Source organism: Bufo bufo, chromosome 3 (genome assembly GCF_905171765.1).
Source record: "Bufo bufo chromosome 3, aBufBuf1.1, whole genome shotgun sequence".
NCBI classification, from domain to species: domain Eukaryota; kingdom Metazoa; phylum Chordata; class Amphibia; order Anura; family Bufonidae; genus Bufo; species Bufo bufo.
The window spans coordinates 105,355,715-105,372,453 of record NC_053391.1 but is presented as its reverse complement, the minus strand read 5'-3'; the positions used below and the strand labels follow the sequence as shown (position 1 = coordinate 105,372,453).

At 44.4% G+C, this 16,739-nt stretch overlaps 1 protein-coding gene across 2 annotated transcripts in view; it reads left to right on the top strand.

Moving 5' to 3' along the window:
- Window positions 1–16,739, top strand: part of GIT1 (GIT ArfGAP 1) — a 139,395-nt gene that overhangs the window by 69,776 nt on the left and 52,880 nt on the right. For both annotated transcript variants that reach the window (XM_040423446.1, XM_040423445.1), the window contains exons 5-8: window positions 542–628; window positions 1,007–1,137; window positions 2,038–2,132; window positions 4,467–4,509. In XM_040423446.1, coding sequence (XP_040279380.1) covers window positions 542–628; window positions 1,007–1,137; window positions 2,038–2,132; window positions 4,467–4,509 — 356 coding nt within the window. The remainder of the gene's footprint in view (window positions 1–541; window positions 629–1,006; window positions 1,138–2,037; window positions 2,133–4,466; window positions 4,510–16,739) is intronic.

Sequence of the window (16,739 nt, the reverse complement as noted above, 5' to 3'; positions counted from 1 at the left end):
CCGGACATGTGCGCACATGGCCGGCACTTTAAATAGAAATACCTTTTCTTGTCCATGTTTACGGACAATAATAGGACGTTTCTATTTTTTTGCCGAACGGAAGTGCAGATGCAGACAGCACACCCACTGTGTGCTGTCCGCATATTTTCCGGCCCCATTGAAAATGAATGGGTCCGGATCAGTTCCGCAACGTTGCGGAACGGATCCGGACCCATTTTGCGGACGTGTGAATAGACCCTAAGGGTGGTAGAACATCCAGAACATGGCAGTTCCTCGGTCCACAGACCATGGTTGCTCTTTGCCTATGTAGCTGTAACTATAGCCGGTATGTTTTATAATGTGTTATACGATATAACGTTTGCGTGCAGTATTATCACTGTGGTTTATCCAGATTCCTCTAGAAGGTCACAAGTTTAGAGATGTGATGATGGAAGCCAGGAAGAGGATTCCCTGTAGCAGAGGATTGTGTCACTGGGCTGCCCCCGATTTTTATCTGATCTTTTGTGTTTTTTTCTTTTTCTTTCTTTTTTGCTGATTCTAGCAACTTCATTCCAGTGTCAGGACTGGGAACCTGGAAACATGCTTACGTCTGCTGTCTCTTGGTGCTCAAGCCAATTTCTTCCACCCGGTAATCACTGCTGATATCATGTTACTGTGTCATCGAACAGCTATTTCCTGCGATTTCTCCTCTCTAGCTCCATGTGTTTGTCTTGCAGTGAGGTTCCTTCTCCTAGATTTGGGTACAGATGAAAGGGGGTCATATGCACATGTGCCATATGTCAGGAGTCACCTCCACAGTATGCAGTAGCAATCCCTCGTCCTCATACCGTGGAGGTGATCACTGGATGTAAATGCAGGGCTTCACCTCCACTGACGAGCAGCCGACTGTCAGGAAGGAACGCTTCCTTCTCGACCGTTGGCTGCTCCTTGTCGCCTGTAAATGTGCCTTAAATCTTGTAACTCGTCCCCATTATATATGTGGCCATTAAATCCTTTTTTTTTGTAGGAGAAGGGAAGCACGCCACTACATGTAGCAGCTAAAGCTGGCCAGGTTCTTCAGGCTGAGCTTTTGGTAGTATATGGAGCTGACCCAGGGGCCCCTGACATGAATGGAAGAACACCTATTGATTATGGCAGGTAAGCAGAGTATAACACAGATTAAGGCGAAAAAAAACCCACTAAAACACAGGGCTCTGACAACCAATTATTTATGTTGATAGAAAAGCCAGTAGTTGTCAGGATTAGTAGAATACATAGTTTTTAAATAAGGTTAAACTGTGCAAATCTATTAATGATCCAATCAGAAATGAATAACAAACCACACAGATAAATGGTGGATGTGCGGCTGTACGGTTTCACTCCATCTAAAGCTGTCCATACGCCTTCAGTCGCTGTAGCCAGACCTCTATCCCTCCGGGTTCCCCCATGCACAGACATGTGTGCAATGGGGATAGGTGAGTAAAGCCTGTATTACACTGGCAGATAATCGCTAAAGAGCGTTCGCATTGACGCTTGTTAGCAATCATCTGGCAGTGTAATACTGCCGCCAATTGCCTGATGCTCGATCATCGGGAATGCAAATCTTTTGACATGTTAAAAAATAATCGTTTGCAGACGACAGATCATGGTGTCTAATTACGATCTGCCGCCGGCAAACTACTAGACACCATGCGGAGGAGCGATGGCCTAGCGACCTGACAATCGTCTGCCACATTGGGCCCCTTGAGAGCAAATCATTGAGCCTGTTGAAATTCAGCATGCCCGATTCTTCCTTTCTGTGACCTCTTATGTCAGGGGAGAGTCGATACACCCCTATATCCATTAAATGATCAAGTGGTCCCTCAAAATTAGCAGATTCATCAGGATCTTCCTGCAGATAGCATGGAGGTGAGCAGGTCCATGCCCAAAGCTAAGGCATTTCAGATTTCGGAGACCATTTATCATGGATTAGACGGTATGTAGCGGTCTTCCTTCTAGAGCACATTGTGGAGACCATGTGAAGGTGTAGCTTCTGAGCAGAAATTTGCTGTCTTCTAGGCAGGCTGGGCACCACGATCTGGCAGACAGACTGGTGGAGTGTCAGTATGAGCTGACGGACAGACTCGCCTTCTACCTCTGTGGCCGGAAACCAGGTAAGTGTGCCACGCCAGCAACATTTAGGATGATGGTGTCCATCGAAGGTGTCTTTATTTTTAGACTGGATAATATGTGAATTTATGCGGTTTTTTTTTTTTACTAAAGCATCATAAGGAAAATGCAGGGCCTTATCTCGTGCATTATTCGGTTTCCTGTGGCTTATTCAGGAACTTGGGGGTGGGTTGTTGCACCAAACCTCATAGATCATCTGAAAACAAGATTGTCACAGAGTAATGGATTCTGCGGAAAGTGATATTTAGCGGTGTAATTGGAGAGATCAGTTTATGCTTGGGAATAAGCAGCTCTCTGATGCAGAATTGAACATATGTGCCTGTACAAACACATCCGTGCTGGAAACCAAAATATCCTCTTCTGCTGTTCTGCAGGGCAGTATAATCCTCATTTATTTATTTTTGTCACCGGATTTAAAATGACAGGGAACATTTGCGACAAATCTGCAACACAGTGAATATGCTGAATAAGCACGGTCCGGTACTTCCGCGAGGTCTCTCTCCGTGCCTCTGCACCTCGAAAAAATAGAACATGTTCTATTTTTTTGCGGTGCAGACGGATCACTGACCTATTAAAGTTGAATTGGTCTGGATCCGGCTCAGCAGCCGCACGGATAGTGCCCGTACATCGGAGACCACAAATTGCGGTTCCCCAATGCACGAGATGGCCATGTGCATGAGGCTTGAGGTGTAGGGTGCAGACCCAGTGACCCCAGTGTCTCCATGACCATCTTTTATGAGACAGGGTCCAAAATGGCTGCGAGTTTCTCTGTACAGAGTTCCTCGGTCGGTGTGGATAGCGCCTCCTACTTCTATGGGATGTGAGAATAGACCCTAAAGGTCCCTTTACATGGGACGATGGACAAGCAGATTGTCGCGAAGGAAGCGTTCCTTCCTAAGAATCTGCTGATCTCTAGTGGAGGGCACGCTGCATTTATATGGGGGGGGGGGGGGGGGGGGGGGGGGCGGCGATCACTAACCCCATCGCTTTTCCCCATACAGGCTCGTTGTTTCCCGGCAGCAGATGGTATTTACGCAGCTCCATCTGCGGTCGGGAAATGAGGATTTTTGTGTGCAAAAAAACGATCCAGTCACCCAATGAACTAGCGTTTTGCTCGTTCATCGGGTAATCGGCGGTGCACTTACACTGCCAGATCATGGCTAACGACCGTTACTATGAATGCTCATTAGTGATCTGTTCAATTCTCGGGCCATTATGCCGCTTCCTTCACGATGATTTCCATCCGTGATTGTGAGCCACAACCTGGAGTGAAGCCTCCACAGACATGAGGGGAAAGATCTGCTCCTGTTCTGTGTTTTTAACCTGCAATAGGTTTTGGCTCAAAATCGGTGATCAAACACTGACTTTGTAAAAGCGGCCTTAGGCCTCATGCACACGACCGTTGTTTGCTTCCGCGTCCGTTCCGCCGATTTTAGCGTTTCCGGTGCGGACCCATTCATTTCTATGGAGCTGCTAAAAATGCGGATAGTGCACCGTTTGCCAGCCGCGTCCTTGATCCGTGGTTCCAGTCCGTCCAAAAAATATAATCTGTCCTATTATTTCCGCGGAAAACGGTTCGCAAACCCATTCAAGTCAATGGGACCGCTAAAAAACGCGGAGGCCCACAAGATTGTCTTCCGCGTCCGTTTTATTCCTATCATTTGCATGGCAAACCTGTCTTAGACTTTTTTTTACATTTCTTTATGTCTGATGGTCCTCCAAAAATAAAGGAAGACACACGGAAACAAAAACGGAACAACGGAACCCCATTTTGCGGAACGGAACACAGCGGTCGTGTGCATGAGGCCTTACACAGACAGAAAAGCAACAAAAATCTGAACATTTTTTGTTTAAGCATAAGACCCTCTTTTAATGCAGCATATTAAGGTACATCTGCTCTCATTGCAAGCAGTCGCATTTGGAAGAGACGTCGTAACAGGAGGCTATGGAAGCACCCGGGGAGGGGAGTATAGGAGTATTATGTGAATATCTATGTGGAAAATTGACGCATCTTGTAGATGATTATTTAAAATCTCACCCACTTTGCTGCTAGTCCAGATGGAAAATCTACAGCAATTTGGTCATGTGTGAAAAAGCCCCAAGTCTGATTGTGTAGAGACTGTCATGCATGTAGATACAGCAATTCTGATGGAGTAAGGAAAGGATAGGCTGCCGATTGATAGGACTATCAGGGGCGTCCATTTATGAATACTAGTCATCTGTTTAATGTCCTTTTAGCTGAATTCTTTCTGATCCTACAGGAAATTCTTATTGTATGCAGTGGCCTAAGTAACGCGTGTTTTACTTGTTTGTTTCAGATCATAAGAACGGACATTATATCATTCCACAGATGGCGGATAGGTAATTGGATTTGTTCTCCTCTGCTCTTTATCTAAGACCAGCGCTATAATTGCAGGAAGGTGCCGGGCGTAATGACTTTGCACTGTTTTATAGTGTCCCGTGTTTGCGTTGCTAGCTATGGTCTCAATAAATATATATTCATGTAGTAAAATATAAATCGTCAAACTATATTGAATCCTAGTGGACGTCCATTAACCCTTACACTTCCAGAGGTGGACATACAGTTTTACCTAGAAGTGTTTTACTTGTACCCAGGGGCGGACTGAAATTGACAGAAAGCGGGGCAACACAAGTAGGCTGGGCCTGCAATACCAGATCGCAAAATGCCATCCCATCAGCACCATATACCACAGTGCGGCACAATGTACTGCCGCAGAAGCTGTCCCTTTGTGGTGGCCATCAATAGCTGCCATGTTCTCCAGTTGTCTCTGATTAGGATATGGAGCAGGGGACATAGGAGGTCAGATGTGGGTCACAGTTGAATTCAGGAGGGCATGTCGCTGTCCGGGTACATGAGTACCTGATTCTCAAAGCTTTAATTACCCCTGAGAGCTCATTATGTACCCGGCCAGCGCCTATGAGGAGGGCTTGGTCAGACCCCTGGACATCGGCCCACCGGGAAATTTCCCTGTAAGGTCTATGGCCAATCCGCCCCTGCTTGTATCGTTTGGTAACTCGCCCTGGTAAGAGATTGAAGATGCATCCAATAACATAAAGAAATAAGGATTATAACAGTAAGTAAATCATTGCAGTCCTAACCACTTAAAGGGGTGATCCAGCAAACTACAGCTCTCCAAGCACAGCCCCATACATGGTACAGCGGCTGTGCTTGGTATTGCGGCTCAGCCCCATTCATTTCTATAGGGTTGAGCTGCAACCAGGCCATATGACCGATTTACGGTGATGTCACATGGCCTAGGAAGAGACCGCAGCGCTCACAGAGTGCTGGCCTCTTCTAACAGCTGATTGGTGGGGTCCTGGATGTCGGACCCCCGTCGATCTGATATTGATGACCTATGCCGAGGATAGGTAATCAATATTATTTACTGGATAATCCCTTTAAATCCCTAAACCTAATCATGCCGCTGACAAACCGTCATATGCCAGTTCAGTTTAAAAATAAATCTCGTTGTTGACCCCCATATCCAAAACTCTGCGCTGAGTAATTTCTTAATATATATTTTATATTGGTTGGAGCTCTGTTCTGATCCAGAGCTCCTAATGCCCTGTATACACTTAGATTTTAAACATAATATTCCTGCAGCTGCCACTTCAGCAAATTATATTTATTATGTAGACAAAAACAAGGCATTTTCTGATGTATTGTGATTGTTTACAAGGTTACGACCTCCACTGCAACGCAGATACGGAGTGGCTGGAACGGGAGCTACTGTGCATGTGTGCTCCTATGTCCCGGCCACCAAGTGGTTTTTCTTGTAGTGTGCAAACACAACCACTGCTGCTGGATTGCAGGGTGGTGGTCATTAACCCCTGGAAACAAGCAGTGTATGATGTGATGGAAAAATGAATCCAGCCAGCAAAGGAGGCAACGTGGACAATCACAATACATTAGTAAGTCTACATGATAAATACCATTTGCTGAAATGCGAAATCCTTTTTAATGAATACGGTTTCATTGTTAAAGGAGTTTCTATCAATATCAAATCAGCTGGTTCTGACTCCCAGCACCTCCGCTGTTCTGATGTTTGAAGGGGTTGTGGCAAGCGCTTCATCCTAAAAAGAGTAAAACCCCCTGCAAACAGCTGAGCAGAGGGGGTGCCAGGGGACAGACGATCTATTCTATACCACTGCACAGCCTATTTAAATGGTCACTAACTTTTCAGAAATAAAACTTTGCATGAATCAATAGTACAGGTGAATATAAGTAACTATGTAATATATCTTATCAGAGTAAAATCGCTCTATTTCCACTTATCAACTCTACCTCCCCGTCCCTTCCTAACATTTTCTGAGACAGAGACAACTATCGTCACACTAAAGGATCATATAACGTGCTGCCCAAATCTATGAACCGGGAGAAGTGAGCTAGTTTGTCCCTATCTTGGGGAATGCTATGTTAGGAGGGAGGAGTAAAAGAGCTGATATGTGGGGCTGTTTTCTGTATTACAAAGTTTCTTACTTTCAGCTATCTTGATTTATGCAAAATTGTAGGAAAAGTTAATGACCATTTAAAGGGGATCTGTCATGTAGGCAGAGTAGTGCCACTGTGTGCATACCTAACTAGCCACCGCAGCCGTAAGTCGGGCAGGGATTCTTTTCTGATACCCCTGCCATTCCAGGATATTGGTGCTGTTATTTTCCACACCCAACATGCAAGTTAGCTTGTAGACTGCCAACTGAGATCAGTGCACAATGGGAAGTCCACCTTCTAGCACCAGTGTTGTCCAATCACAAGATTACTGATCCCACAAGATATGCCCAGTCTCACAAGTTCACGTTCCCTTCTTGCAGCATTTCGCTGACAGGTCGTTGGAGCCGAAAGGCCTACAGCAGACGTAACAGAACCATTGTCTCAGGAATGGCAGGGGCTGTAGGCAAAGCAAGAAAAGCCTCTGATTCAGTGTGGCGGCAGCTATTCAGGTCTGCAGACAGCAGCAGTTGGCTCCCATGCACCCTCTAGTGGTGACTGCGGGTAGCCTGAATGGTGTATATGCAGGGGCCCTGCGTCATAAAAACGAGCTCTAAACACTACATCGATAAGTCACAAAACCTCTAAACCTATTTTGATTGAAAAAAATATAAAAAATTGCAGTGGTATTAAAGGGCCAACGTGCACATTTCATCACACTAAAAATTAGGTCCATTCTGATGGTGGCTTCTTTTGGAGCAGGAGGAGTTGAGCAGAATGATGTACTTTTTAGGGAAAGTTTTCAGTAGAACTAGTCATTAATTCATTTAATGAGGTTATCCGGTAATATTTTTTTCATGTCATCTCGCCCATAGGCTGATGATGATTTTTGTATCATTCTAGTGTAAATCTGTAGAGGGCACTTTTGAATCGTGCCGTACATTGGGCACGTGATCCTAGCCCTGCTTCAACCTACAATGCTCGTGGGTTGCGCATGCGCAATTAGGTAGTCTCAGGCTTTGCATCCCTGAGTATGCTTGTGCAACCCCTCAAGCATTGTGGGTTGAAATGGGGCAAGGATCATGTGCCCAGTGTACGGCACGTGATCCCGGAAGTGCCGCTACAGATTTATCGCCTGGTAAGGATACAAAAATTTGCATCAACCTATACTTGTAATACTTGAGATGACATAAAAAATACCATATAAGATGCACTTAGGTTTTAGAGGAGGACAATAAGAAAAAAAAATATTTTTCATTAGACCTCAGGTCAGACCCAAAATGTTAATCAGACCTTAGCTGACAGTCCCAATCCGACCCCCAATGTTAATAAGACCTCAGATGAGACCTCAGATAAGAGCTCTATGCCTCTCATCAGCCCCCATATAAGCCCCTATGCCTCTCATCAGCGCCTAATATACCACGCAACAAAAAAATACTTTGTCTGCTACTGGGCAAAAACCATTTGTCCTATACTAAATCGAGTGTGCGGGTTACAAATCCGAAGTCAGAATTGTCATAACGCGTCACAATATTTTGCTATGCATAAGTATGCCTAAATGAATTAAGCACTTGGAAAGCAGTGAATAATTTTGAACAGAACGAGTATTATTCCAACAATTACCCGAGCACTCGCTTTGTCAGATTCTTGCGCTGATCATAAGTAGTGTATTTGCCACATATGTAGCAGAAATTGTCTGGATCACATTTGCGTTTATCCATCTTAAGTTTCAAAACTGATAGCACTATAACAGATCACTTTATCAAAATCTGTCCTGCTTGCCTTTATATACTTACTGCTGACATCAGCCTGAATGCATCTGAACAGGTCTGGACATGTCCATTGGAATATGTCCCAATATAATGCATTAATATTATAACTGAATAGGCTTTGCATGTACTTAAAAACTAGACATGTCGGGCAAATTCCGAGTTCATATTTGGAATCCGCGCACTCATTTTAGTATAAATCACACGTTTTTCTCTCAGTAGCAAAATCATTGTAGCAAGTCTCCATTGTTATGTAAAGAGAAGACAGAGGAGCATTGCTAAGGCTCAAAATGGGCCACTTTAGAGCTATTTTTCTAATACAAATGTGTGATTTCAGTAATTAAAGTATATTACAAAAAAGTTCAGTATCACTGCCCCTACACATTACACAAATAAAAAGAAATTAAAGCATGGTGCAGGGGCTGGTGATGGGCAGGAGTTGGCTTTCAGACTTTTTCACACACACCTTTACCTATCAGATCCAGTGGGGGCCCAGCACCCCACCAGTCCGCTTGATTCACTTGAAGGAGAGCTGAGCTGCAAGGAGTTGCCATGGCCACTACACAGTGGAAAGCAACTTTAAAGGGGTTCTCCGACTTTTTTAGATCGATGACCTATCCTCTGGATAGGTAATCAATATCTGATCGATGGGGGGCCGACACCTTCCAATCAGCTATTTGAGAAGGCTACAGTGCTGCTTACCCTAGGCCTGTGATGTCATGTTGCCCTAGGTCATTGATTGCTAACTTCCGGCACTCCGGCTGTGGTGAAACTACAACTCCCAGCACGCTCCATTCATTTCTGTGGAGTTCTGAGAACAGCCAAGCAAGTGTGCATCTTGGGAGTCGTAGTTTTACCACAGCTGGAGTGCCGGAGGTTAGCAGGGATAGGTGCATCTCAGCCCCATACAATGTATGGCGCTGTGAGGAGGCACTGGTGCTCATGGAGTGCCACTGTCTCCTCGGATAGCAGATGGGTGGGGGTCCCAGGTGTTGGACCCCCACTGATCAGATACTAATGACCTGTCTTGACTATGAAGTCATGTCAGAGAAGGGGCTTGTCCGGGATTTCATGGCTGCTTATTTATTTTTTCTAAAAACATCACCATGCCTGTCCACAGCTTGTTTTCTGCTATTGGGTCTCGGCTCTTTTAAAGTGAATGGGAGGTGCAATACCACACAAAACCTCTTGACCGGCGTGGTGCTGTTTTGGGAAGAAACCACTCTGTGACCCTAGAAGCTTCATTTTTCAAATCATGAAAATTTTCGTAGCGTCTCACAAGTAGGACGTCCAATCTGAATGACCCCGGCACCGCGCAGATATGTGATGGCCAGGAAAGGAGCTTCTGTGCATGCATGCCTACAGTGCCTTGAAATAGTATTCACACCCCTTGAACTTTTCCAAATTTTTTCACATTACAGTCACAAACTTATTGGGGTTTTATGTGATGGACCACCACAAAGCAGCAAGTATGTGCGAAGTGAAAAGAAAATGATTCATGGTTTTAAAAATGTTTAATAAATAAATATCTGGAAAGTGTGGCGTGCATCTGTATTCAGCCCCCCTGAGACAATACTTTGTAGGACCACCTTTCGCTGCAATTCCAGCTGCAAGTCTATTGGAGTAAGTTTTGCCCATTGCAAAATAGCTCAAGCTCAGTCAGGTAAATGGAGAGCATCTGTGAACAGCAATTTTCAGGTCTTACCTCAGATTCTGAATGGGATTAAGGCCTAGACTGTGACTGGGCCGTTCTAACACATGGATATGCTTTGATCTAAACCATTCCATTGTAGCTGTGGCTGGATGTTTAGGGTGGTTGTCCTGCTGGAAGGTGAACCTCCACCCCAGTCTCAAGTCTTTTGCAGCCTCTACCAGGTTTTCCTCCAGGATTGACCTGTATTTAGCTCCATTCATCTTCCCATCAACTCTGACCAGCTTCCCTGACCCTGCTGAGCACGATACCAAGCACAGCTGCTATACAATGTACAGCGCTCTGCTTGATAAGCACGGAGAAGGCCCGCTAGGTCACAGGAGTGCCTGTGCCTTCTCAAACAGCTGATCGTGGTGATCCCGGGTGTCTGACCACCACTGATCAGATACCCAATCTCTGAAAACCCCTTTATGTTTGTGGGTGTAACATGAAAAAATGTGGAAAAGTTCAAGGGGTATGAATACTTTTTCAAGGCACTGGAAGTACGCTCCCATGGTCCCGGCCACCAGAGAGGCTGCAGCTTTTTCTTGTAGTGTACATGCACGGACACCACTGCTGGATTGCAGGGTGGTCTGTAACGATGGAAACGAGCAGTGTATAATGTGATGGAAAAATGAATCCAACGAGCAAAGGGGACAACATGGACAATCACAATACATTAGTAAGTGCCTTGTATTAACTTTCTCTACATGATAAATGCATTTTTCTGATGCGAGACAACCCCTTTTAAGGCGACTGGTGAACCTTATTGCAGTGGTTGTCTTTAATCAGTCGAATATCTTGACTCACCCTGCAGGTTTAGGCCTCATGCACACAACAGAATTTTTCATCCATGTGCTGTCTGCATTTTTTGCGGGTAGCACACTGACCCATTCATTTCTGTGGGGCCATGCACACAGCCATAGTTATTGCAGATCCGTTTGTCTGTTCCGCAAATAGAACGTGACTTGTTCTGGTCCGCATTGTGGACTGGACGAGAATAGTCATTTCCATTGATGGGAGTGAAAAAATGCAGAATGCACACGGAAGGTACCTGTGTTTTGTGTCCTGAAATAGGGACACGGTCGTCTTCATGAGGCCTTATTGAAGAAGTACACCTACGCTATTTATTGTATAGGGTAAAGGAATCCTATTCATAAAGTGCTTGTTTCCCATTGCAAAGTAGACATGTTGACCCATTTCATTGAGTCTTGTGATGCAATCATTTAATTATTAGTTTGGTAACCTCTAGACATCTGCAGCAACTTGCCCTTACTATTACTCTGCAGAAACAGGTCTCGGTGTTCTTCTAGGTGGCTTTGATATCTATCCAGCAATAGCAGATCTACAGATCTTCTTTTTCCTTATTGATTTAGCTCCTACCAGCATCAGTGTAGCCTACAGTATAGGCTTTCCTAAAACTGGCAGTATATGACTATGCTTGAGCTCCCCCGTGTGGCCAGAATAGACATTACAACAAGTCTGACAAGTGATAGTGGCATGTGTTTTAAAGTACTGTATAAGGTGTTTCTAATTTGATGAAAACATTAAAAACGAATCAGAAAACTAATAGTAAAAAGTACCAACAGAATATATGAAGTAAAAACCAAAACAAATAAGCCTCAAAAAACAATATTACACGGCCCGCTCCAAATGAACAACAACCTATCTAAAAACCCTATAACAGGGAAAAAGAAAGCAGGACTCAGAACCTTGTATATAAAAAGTATTATATTCTTTATTGCAGCATATAGAAATAAATCATGTAAAATGAGGACAAAACATCTAGATATGGAGCAATGTCCACAAACGCCGTACTGAGTATGGATCCCAAAGCACCCACATAGCTCCCACGAAAGATGGAAATACAGGTACATAACACAAAGGTAGGTAAGCCTGTACCAGTCAAGATAATATCAGATCTACATAGCAAACCTAATGCTACAGAGGGGATGACGTAACATACCCACTCAGAGGGTTACCCACCCCTAAATCACTGTAGGACCAGGTGAAACATAAGGAAAAAGAAAAAAAAAACTAATAAATATAACAGGACAATAACCAACCCGTGGGCGTTTGAAGGAGCGTGGTCCAAGAACACACGGCACGGCGTTGGTGGACATTGTTCCATATCTGTTTTGTCCCCATTTTACATGGTTTATGTCTACATATTTATTTCTATATGCTGCAATAAAGAATATAATATTTTTTATATACAAGGTTCTGCGTCCTGCTTTCTCTTTCCCTGTTATAGGGTTTTTGTATAGAATATATGAAGTAGTTGCGAACTTGACTTTGGCACGGACAGGTAGCTTATTTCGACATTCAGGATTCTGTTCACACGTGTGCATGTTCTTTTTTGTCATATTGCAGAACTGTGTAGCGTGCTGTGCTATTATATCCAGTACATTTTTAAAAAAAATTGTATAAATAATGTCCTAACACATCATAAAGATTTTTATTGTATCCTCAGTTCATGTTAAAACTGAAGCCATAATGTCAGTGTGAAGTAGCCTATGACGCACATCGGTGCTTTCTACTGTTCTGTCAGGTTCTCTGATTTTAGAAGTTAAAAAATAGCTCTTATGGTAAAAAAAAAAAAAACTTCTAAACATGCTATCTCAGGGAAGGAGCAATTGTTAGAAATTTAATTTTTGATTTAACAATTCTTATGAAGTGAATTGCCCAGTGAGGATTCCTAATGGAAAAGTGTCCAGCTCCATCTGTTGTAATATAATGTGATATCAGGAATCATAGCTTATTGATCTACATTCCAAAACCACATTAAAGAGGTTTTACCACAAAGTACATATCCACAGGGTAGGAGATAAATGTCCGATTGGTGGGGGCCACATCGCTTCTGGAAGGAGGGTCCCTGGCCCTAAGTTTCTCCTTACTGCAGGAGTGAGAAAAACTTTAAGTGGAGCAGAACCACACGTGCTTGACCACCTCTCTATTCAAAGACTATGGACAGAGGGAGATAGCCAAGTAGAGTGCCAGGCCGATTCCGTCAGCCCCATAGTCATTGAATGGAGCAGAACCATACATGCTTGACTGCAACTCCATTCAAAGACTATGGACTGAGGGCGATAGCCAAGTAGAATTTAAGACAGCTTCCGTCAGCCCCATAGTCATTGAATGGAGCAGAACCATATATGCTTGACCACCTCTCTATTCAAGGACTATGGACAGAGGGAGATAGCCAAGTAGAGTGCCAGGCTGCTTCCGTCAGCCCCATAGTCATTGAATGGAGCAGAACCACACATGCTTGACCGTCACTCCAAACTCCTCACTGCATATGTGCAGGAAGAATGGGGGGCTTGGGGTTCATTCTACTGATGAATGGAGCCCCCCAAGAGTCAGGCATTTCTCGCCTATCCCATGGACATGCTTCCATCTTAAGCTGTCCCTTGCTGTCCTCTTCCATCGGTGCATTTCAATGATTTGTATCTGTCTGTGTGTCTTAACAATAACTTGCTGTGTAACCTCTTTCCTCTCTCCTGTTCTTTCTTGTGCTGCATTGGATGTAGATCTCGCCCCAGGGGTGTGCCGCAGAGGTACTGTGTGACTTGTGCCAGACCATGGCCTATATCGCTGTCATGTTTTACTCTTGGAATGTACTAGACGTCACTAAACAAACATTTCAGCCGATGTCGTTGTCTCCCGCTTATGTCGTTTTACCACGAGGCAATAACTGATACACGTCTTGGCTTCGTAAGGCTGGGTTTACATGGAGTGTAATATTTTTATATAACCTTATCAAACTCCAACTAAATGGCTGTAAATAGTCAAAGGTTATGACGTTCTATGGTGTGCACTCGGTGTGCTGCTATGTCGTTCTATGTACAGAGCTGTATTGCTGAGATCTTCTCACCTAGAAGCAATGCAATACCTATGACCCCATACACTACTACTGTATTATGGCTCAGTTCATCTCGCAGGTTGTGTATAGCGGTAATACTGTATAGTTCTAGTAGTAATGTGTACACAGCTGCTCCAGATTCACAAATTATGGTAGTGCCCCCTCCTATACCTGAACCAGAATCTGGATGTGTACATCTAGCCTTACAGAGCTAAAGCTGCAAAGAGAATTTTAACATGAACTGCCTTGACTTATCTCCGCTTCCTGACAGCAGTATACTGATCAGTCTAGTGATATATTGTGACAGCATGCAAGGAGCAATGTTGTGTGGTCGCCTGCTGCGCTAGTGTATTCTTGTCTCCTTAAGTCCTGATCACTGGCAAAATATTATATACTTGTGCTCGCCCACGTGGCCAAAAATATAAGTTCTAGGACCATCCTGTTATTGGGAAAATGGTAGTATTCCATGTCCTCCTGGGTCCAGCAAAGTGAGCAGGCTTCAGTGACATCCATCTGCCCTAACAGAGCAGATAAAAAGCAGTTGTATAGATTAGACAGCCCCTTTAAATCTTGGTAACCTGGACTGCTTATGAGTAGTGTTGAGCGAACTTGTGTTTTAAGTTCGGCGTCTAAAGTTCGAGTTCAGGTTATCGAAGTATCCCGTTATGGATTCCAAATTCCGTTATGGTCCGTGGTAGCGGAATCCATAACGGGATACTTCGATAACCCGAACTTTAGACGCAGAACTTAAAACACAAGTTCGCTCAACACTACTTATGAACACTGTGGGGAGAACATATCACGATGGGACATTTTGAAAACAGTTTTACTTTGGTTGGTGAAAGTTGCACCAAACTTATCAAAGGTCACACCATACTTGTTAAATTTTGCGCATCTTTGAAGAGGTTGTCTGACCTCAGACATTGCTAGGATATGCCCCCAATGTCCGATATGTGTGGGTCCCAAATCTATCTTTAGAACGGAGCCCACAAAGTGAAGGATGGCGCACTGCACATGCGCGGCCGCCCTTTATTTATTCCTACGGGAGTGCCTAAAATAGCTGAGCGGCTCGCTCGGCTGTTTTCAGCAGTCCCATCGAAATGAATGGGAAACGCACAGCACAAGGGCCGTCACCGCTCCATTCACTTCTATGGGGCTAACTGAAATGGCCAAGCCAGTGCTTAGCTATTTTCGCCGCTCCCATAGCAATAAATGGAGGTCGGCCATGGATGCACGGTGCGCCCTCCTACACTTTGTGGGCTCAGTTCTAAAGATAGGTTTGGGCCCCACCTCTGTGACCTGCACCTATCATATCCTAGCGATGTGCCTCCAGTGTCTGAGGTGAGACAACCCCTTTAAATTTTACACTTTTGTCTAGAAATGCTTCTCCACTTTTCCTATGCCAGCCTGCCATCCTCTCATACATACATACATACATTGGCCGTTTTCATGGGAAACCAATTATAACCTATCAGTGTGGGAGGAAACTGGAATACCCAAAGAAAACCCATTCATGAATTCCAAATTGAAAGAGCTAAAACATGTTTATGGATGGGGTTCACACCTGCGCTGTTATTTCCAGTGTTCTGCACTGGAGTAGAAGCAGAACAGTGAAAATAACTGCAGTGCTCAATCCATCACACAACAGACACTAATGTTGACCAACTGCCCCCCCCCCCCCTCCCCTATTGACTATAATGGGTTCTGTAATTTTGCTAGACAAAATAGCGCAGCATGATTGATGCAGAGAGAAAACTTGTATTTTTGGATCTTCGCAGCCATTTCCTTAGTATTTCCTTTGCAGAGCAGAAAAATGGTTATGACAGGGTTATGTGATGAGAGGAAATGTTGAACCTTAGACTGAATTGTGGGGTCATAGATGTTAATAATTTCCATGACCCACTTAACAAATGAAAGACAGAACCCCCTGAGATGACAGATCTGATATGTATATAATTGCTCTGGCGAGAGCAGAGGGCTGGCATCATCATTACCCTGCTTCTTGTTTTGGCATTTCTGCTATGCCGTTTTGCCTGCAGGTTACTGATTCTCATCCATTTACCTGTCACACAGTAACAGAATTAGATCAGTGATGGCAGAGGAGGCGCTGTCGTTAAATTTCACATTTTTATACATAAATCCAGCTTATAGCCCTTAAAGGAGTTGTCTCATCTCACCGTTACTAATGTGGGATTGGACTAGGCATTGACCACAAGGTGGCCGGGAATCAGCGGAGCGGGCTGGTGCTCTGCTGTTTCAGTAGCTCCGATTGCAGTGCATGGAAGCTGCGGAAACATCATAGCACAGCAAGTTCTGCTGTGTCCCCAACTCGTGCTGCTCTGCGGCTGATGCAATGGGAGCTACTGAAACAGCGGAGTACTGGCCTGCACCGCTATTTCCTGGCCACCTGGTGGTCGGGGGTTAGTCCCATCTCACCTTGGTAACCGCGAGATGAGAAAACCCCTTTAAAGCAGAACTGTCATCTCAGTTTATTTTTAATACAGTGTAGGGAAAGGGAGGTTTGACATTTTTGTAATATACTTTATTAGTGAAAGATGGTCCTTTGTACTAGAAAACTGTGTAAAGATCCTTCTTCAGTCTTCAGTTCTACCGAGTGCTGAAGACGTCTGTGTGTAACTAATCAGACAGGCAGGGGGGTGGGCAGTGATGGGTACATAGTCGGGGACTGGGGTAGTGATAAGAGGCAGGCTGGAAGCCTCTGTATGTTACACACAGCAGTCTTCAGCGCTCTATAGAACTGAAGACAGACTGTCCTTAGTAACGCTAAGTTAGAGCTTTGCTTGAAGACTCCTTAAACCG